This window comes from Alligator mississippiensis, chromosome 3, assembly GCF_030867095.1.
Source record: "Alligator mississippiensis isolate rAllMis1 chromosome 3, rAllMis1, whole genome shotgun sequence".
Classification (NCBI taxonomy): domain Eukaryota; kingdom Metazoa; phylum Chordata; order Crocodylia; family Alligatoridae; genus Alligator; species Alligator mississippiensis.
The window spans coordinates 300885732-300891889 of NC_081826.1; the positions used below are offsets into that span (position 1 = coordinate 300885732).

The 6158-nt window shown below is 66.8% G+C and overlaps 1 protein-coding gene across 1 annotated transcript; it reads left to right on the top strand.

The window, feature by feature from the left end:
• Positions 1–1976: 1976 nt before the first annotated feature.
• LOC132249672 (proline-rich protein 12-like) lies at positions 1977–5159 on the top strand. The gene is made up of 4 exons (XM_059725343.1): positions 1977–2019; positions 2574–2697; positions 4010–4243; positions 4555–5159. The coding sequence occupies exons 2-4, from the start codon at positions 2574–2576 to the stop codon at positions 5049–5051; spliced, it is 855 nt and encodes a 284-aa protein (XP_059581326.1). The 5' UTR covers positions 1977–2019; the 3' UTR covers positions 5052–5159.
• Positions 5160–6158: the final 999 nt, after the last annotated feature.

Here is a 6158-nt window from a genome sequence, read left to right on the forward strand (position 1 = left end):
CATGCACAGGGCATGGAGCTACCTGGAGCTGTCACGAGACCCTTCTCCGGCCAGGGGAGAGGCCGTGATCTCCGTGCACAGCGAACAGGCCCTGGCACCAGAGATGAGGAGCACCAGGCTCTGCTTGCAGAGAGCTGAGCACACCGCTGTATGCCTGCTTAAAGGGGGGGGGTGGTTTGCTCACAGCCAGGAGGTGCTGGGAAGAGACCCAGGAGCCCAGGCTCCTTGCTGTCCTCCACGCTGAGCCTGTGCACGGGCTGCTCTGCTGGGACATGCACAGCTGATGCGGACCAGGATGTCACCGGGGTGGTGCTGGGGGCAGGCAGCTCTCCCTGCACCCCCAGAAACGGGGCTGGACGCTGCACCAGGGGTGCCCTGCTCCCATGCACTCAGATCCCAGCCGTGCAGGGAGCAGGCAAGTAGGGGGTGAAGCTGGTTTAGGGGGTGGATGGGGGTGAACACCTGCTGCCTGGCTCTGCTCCACGGCCGTGTCTCCTGGCCCCTGGCCCCCGCCCCGCTCTGCCCGGGTAGGAGGGGGAGGCTCTTCTGTGCCCGGCCTGGGTCTGGGCTGGCTGGCAGGGACCGTGTCTTGCTGGGGAGAGCCCTGGGCAGGGGTCTTCTGGCCCGGACGGGGCAGGAGTCCAGCAATCGGGCTGCTGAGAACCAGACCGAGCCTGGGAGAAGGGGTGAGCTCTGGCCAGGCCCCGGGTTGGGGGCTGAGCTGTCCCCTGTGACACTGCTGCTGCCCCAGGGCTCCACGCCCAGATGTGCAGCTCCATCCCCACAGCTGGCACATGCCTCATGCCTGCCCGCAGGGCTCTGGCAGCCGGTATGTGGAGTAGGGGAGGGGGGCTTTTGCCCTGTTCACAGACGCTGTGCCAGCTAGCACACGTGGGCACACGTGCACTTACATCCAGTGTCTGGACACGGGTGACATGGGCCAGGCCTGTCCACGGGCCCAGCACCCAGCCACGCCGAGGAGGTGTGCCCGAGCTGACTGCCCAGACGCACGTGCACATCCACGAGTACTCGGTGTGGCCAACTCACATTTTTTGGCATTGTTCTTAAAAGCTACACTTTGGGAATGTGAAAGACGTAGCTCTTTCTTTTATACACACACACACACACACACACACACACGTGCATGCATACATGCATGCACATGCACACACACAGGCACACGCATGGAAATATGCACATACACATGCATGCACGCCCACACACTCGGTGCCCCCCACCCACCAGGGCTGCTGGCAGGCAGGGACTCCCCCCTCCCCACCCCCTGGCTGTGCCCAAGCGTCTGTGCCCTTCAGCCCCCCCATGCACTGGCCCCACTTTTCCCCTGGGGCTCCACTGCCCCCTGGTGGGCACTGGAGGGAGCGTCTCCACTGGAGCCCCTCTCTCCACTGCATCTCCCCAGGCTGCAGTGTGCCCCTCCATCCTCCGCCCCCTCTTCGAACACAGCCGCGAGGGCCAAGGGCTGCAGGCAGGGAGGAGGGCCCCAGCCCAGGCCTGCACCTGAAGCCCCGGGGGCTGCCCAGAGCTGACCCAGACCCAGCACTGCCTGAGTGTGCCCAGAGCCTGCGCCAGTTGCTGGCAGGAGTGTGCCCTGTGGCTCGCCCGGGGTGCTGACTCCCAGCCCCATTGCTCAGCAGGCAGTGGGCAGGGGCAGGGGCTCCCCAGCCCCCTCCGCAGGCACCGCTGAGCTCCTGGGGGCGGCACTGGAAGCCTCTGCTGCTCCTGGCACACCCAGGTCCCTGCACCCTTCCAGGGAGACGCAACACGTGTGCGTGCGCGGGCAGGGGAGCAGGCTGCATTGCAGTCCCCCCCTCGCACCCCCTGCAGCAGTGGGGGGGGCACAGACAGAGACAGGGCTCTCCACACCTGGGCAGGTGGGGGTGGGGCTCTGGGGGCGTGGCTACAGCAGTGGGCAGGGCTTAGTGGGACCAGAGCTCTATAAAGAGCCCTGGGGCAGGGGGGCCAGAGGCTGCTGTGGTCCTGAGCTGGTGCTGGGTGGAGGTAAGAGGGGCTGGGGGCTCTGGAGGGCTGGGTGGGGGGGAGCGGGAGCCTGTGCAGCCCAGGCATGAGGCTAGGGAGCTGGGTCCTGGCCAGGATCCGTCTACACTGGGGCAGGATCCTGGGGCTGGGGCCTGCCTCCATGCACATGCACACGAGGAAGGGCTCAGCCCTGGTGTCCCTGCAGGTGCCCCCGTCTCCTGCGCAGGAGCTCTGCAGGCCGCTGTGAGCCTGGGGACAGAGGGTGCAAGAGGGGGTGGGTAACACATCCCCCTCTCCCCTGCGTGGCTCCCCCTGCCCAGCCTGGCTGTGACCCGGGCTTGGGGGTGCCTCCTTCTCCCCTCCTGGGATGTGGATGCAGGCCCTGGGTGGGCTGATGTTGGGCCCGTGTCCCAGGTGGGCTCCTGGCTGAGTTGTAGGGCCCCGGGCTAGCCCTAGCCAGTTCAGAGCCAGCGAGGGGGTGGTCTGAGCCTGGGAACACCCCTGCCCCGCTTGCCAGGGTCCTGTGCCCCCATCTCCAGGTGCTGACACTGCATCTCGTGCTCTCCCCCTTGCAGATGCCCTTTTTCCAAGGCTGGGCAGTCGCTGGGATGCGCGGCAACACCGCGGGCTCTCCGCCGCCGCAGGCGCTGGACTCCCTCGCCCCTGGCAGGCCCCTGCAGGATGCTGGCATGCACGGAGGTGTGTGGACCGGTCCCCAACCTGAGCGAGGGGGAGATGAGGGAGCTTCTAGCACAGGCAATTTGCAGGGCCTGGGTCACAGCTGCAGCTCCAGTTGCTGGGGAAGGTAGAGGAGCCCTGACCCCTTCCCTCTCTCTTACCCAGGCAGCTCAAGGAAGCTGCCTCCCATTCTCCACCTCCAGCTTCCCCAGTCCCAGGGTGATGCCCTAAGCCAGTCTGGGGCCATCTCCGGCTGGGGTGGAGCAGAGGGGCTAGCTGCACTGAGCCCTGCAGAAAGCCCAGAGCAGGGGCAGCGTCTCACTGGGGCGTGGGCACCCCTGCCAGGTGCTGCTGTGGGGAGGCGTGGGAGCCTTCCTGGCCTCCGGGCTGCCGTCGTTGTCGGTACTGGGGCTGCTCGAGTCTGCACACCTGGAAGCAGCCTCCTGGCGTCTGGGCGTGCAACAGAAAACAGCTCAAATCCGTGTCCGGTGGTAGAGCTCGGAGAGGCGTGCCATCACCCAGGCAGTGCCCCAGATGCCTGGTTCGGCCACGAGCCCGAAGCATGCATGTCTAGGACCACGCAGCACGTGAGCCAGGCTCCCTGAGCTGTGAAGGTCAAGTCTCCCAGCCTGAAGGGCCCTCGTCTCCCAGCTTCCTAGACCCCACGTGCTGGAGGCTGCAAGGGAGAGGGGAGCAGGGGAAAACCCTGCTCAGACCCAGCTCGCTCCCCCTTCCAGCCTCTGCTGGAGACTGGGCACGATGGACCTGGGTCTGAACCAGGACAGGGCAGCACCTAAGTCTCATGCTGAATTTTCTCTGTTGATGCCCAGGTGCAGGTCCTTGCCTGCCTGCCTGGCTCGTCTGCTCCTGCTGCTTGCTTCTCCAGCTGGATTCTTGGCTTGCTGGTTACTTCCCACTGCTGGTGCCTCTGGAGCAGCCTCTTTGCTCCTGAGCGTGTCTGGGTTTCACCTCTCCATTTGGGTCATTCGGGTGGGTGAGGCCAGCTCTTCCTGAGCTCCTTCTCGGACCCTTAGTTCAACAGGAAAAGCTGCTGTATATTTTCCTTGTGCTCGGAGAACACGGGAAAGCTAAGAGCTGGCCCTTCAAGTCTAACAAGGGGCACCTGGAGTCTGCAGAGGTTGAGAACCAGGGGCTTAGTCTCTCCAGAAGTGCCGCAGATGCTGTCCCAACCGTGCCTGGACCCTCACCTTGGACTGGGAGGTGGGAGCGGGGCACGGCTCGTTGCCTGGCCAGAGCACCCCGAGTTAGGCTGGGCCACGGTGGGCCCACATCCCTGCCTGCCCCTGTCCCTACCTTCTCTCTGCCCCTGCAGCGTGGCTGGAGGCGCAGGCAAGAGGGGAGGGTGCGGCGCTGCCTGCCTGGGGGACGTCTCCGCCGTGCTGGCAGGTCCGTGCCCCGCTGGACTGGGACCTCGCCTGCCGGGCTGGGCAGGACCCCATCACCCAGCTCCCATCTGGCCCGTGGCACCCTGAGATCAGCGCCGGGTCCCAGCTGGAGGAGGATTCGGGCTGTGGGGAAGCAGAGGCCCAGGAGCTGCTCCTAGCAGGTGCTGTGTGCTTGAACCCCAATGAGAACGGTGCCCAGCTGGCTCTGGGGGAGGTGGAGAGGGGATGGAGGGCATTCTTTCCCCGTGGGCTGCCCCCGAAGTGCTCAGGGCTGCCTGCTGCTGGCACCCACCCCTTGGTGGCAGGGATGGCAAGCCGCCGTGGTGCAGCCCTAAACCATGAGCTGTGCTGCGGTGACCGGCGTTGAGCCCGTTGCAACCACCCAAGCACTGCTCCTGCTGCCTGGGTGGGTCCGGTCCAGCAAAGCGGGGCTGGGCTGCGTCCCGACACCTCTCCCTTCCTCTCCCTGCAGGCCTGGACGATGAATGGGGGAGCCAAGGCAACAGCATCCCGCTGCCTGGCACGGATGCCACCCTCTTCCTCCCGGCCTCCCCCCACGGCACGGGCACCGCGTCCGGCTCGAAGAGAGCGAACCCGGGCGGCTGCTCCCCGCAGCCCAGGAAGAAGCAGCGGGGGGAAGCTCAGCCTGGCACTGCCCAGCTGCTGGGGCTACCTGGTGGGGGTGCCCTGCTGGCCCCCCCTGTGCTCCCACCTCTCCCCCTGCCCGCCTGGCCAGGGCCACACCAACCGGCCTGGCCCGTGCGTAGCCGGCTGGTACCCCATGGGCATCTCGCTCTGCTGCTCCCCATCCAGCTCCCGTCCCCTCCCTGCCAGCGCCAGCAGGCCCCGGCCGCCCTGCTGCCCCCCCAGCACCCCTCGGCACGGCCCGACTCGCCCTCTGCCCTCCTCAACACCTGCCTGCTGCTGCGGGCGCTCCGATGGTCCCTCACCACCACCGCGCTGGCCTGAGGGCTCAGCCCTGAGCCCTGGGGTTGTGGCAGCCCTGGGGCCATGGAGCCCCCTCTTGCTGAGGGGTTGGGGGTGGAGAGGGGTTGAGGAGTGGGTGCTGTGCAGAGTTCTGGGTCTCTGCAGCCCTTGGAGGGGGTGGTACCTCCCTGGGTCGGGGCCCCGGGTCTCGGTGCTCCAGCCTGCAACGTGCCGCCTACGGTCTGGGTGTGGGGAGCCGGCCTCCAGAGCTGGGGGCAGCCCTGGCTCTGGCCTGGCCAGAGGGACTGGGGGACACGTGGCTCTCTGAACTCCCCCTGGGAGCATGGGGGCTGCCTCTTGGCTCTGAGCCTGCAGACGGGCCCAGGCTCGCGGAGGGGCCGCCTGCCCCCAGCAGGGCTGCAGCTCAGAGCACCGGGGCAGCCCCATCGTTGCCGGGTGGGCAATGCAATCCCCATGCCATCATGTCTGCTGCCTGCTGCTAACCCCTCCGTGCCTCAGTTTCCCCTCAGTCCCTGTGGTATTTTGCCTGCTGTGGAGCAGCTGGACACATGAGCCAAGGGCTGCTTGCTGCCCTGTCACCCAAGTGCCCCTGCTTGGGGTGGGGGGCACATGTGGTTCCCTGGGGAACCTCTTCTTCCCCCACATCGGGACCCTCTGGGTACAAATGAAGCCTCTTAGCAGCTACTGGAGCAGGGGAGAGGATGGTCCCTCCACCCTTCGGCGGGGAGCATGCGAGCAGCCAGCCCTCCGCTGCAAGGGGAGGGGAGAGAAGAACCCGGGTGCCCCGAGCGGTGGGCAGGGATGTGCACGTGCAGCAGCTGGACCTCGGGGGGAGAGCACGGCATCCCTGGACGTGGCTGGGCCGGGCTCTGCCCTGGCCCCAGCACCTCCAGGGCTGGCGAGCTGCCCCTGCCACATGCTCCCCGGGCAGGGCTGTGTGGCCCAGGCTGTTCCCAGCACCCTGGCTGGACTTGTGGATAACTCAGCGCTGCTTTTCCTGCAGCTGGAGCTGACCAGCTTGAACCAGAGGGGCCTGTGCCCAGCCGAGCTGCAGGAAACGAAGGGGAACCGAGGATGCTGCAGGAGAAGGCAGATGGGGGAGGCATCCAGCTCTGCAGACCCGAGCTA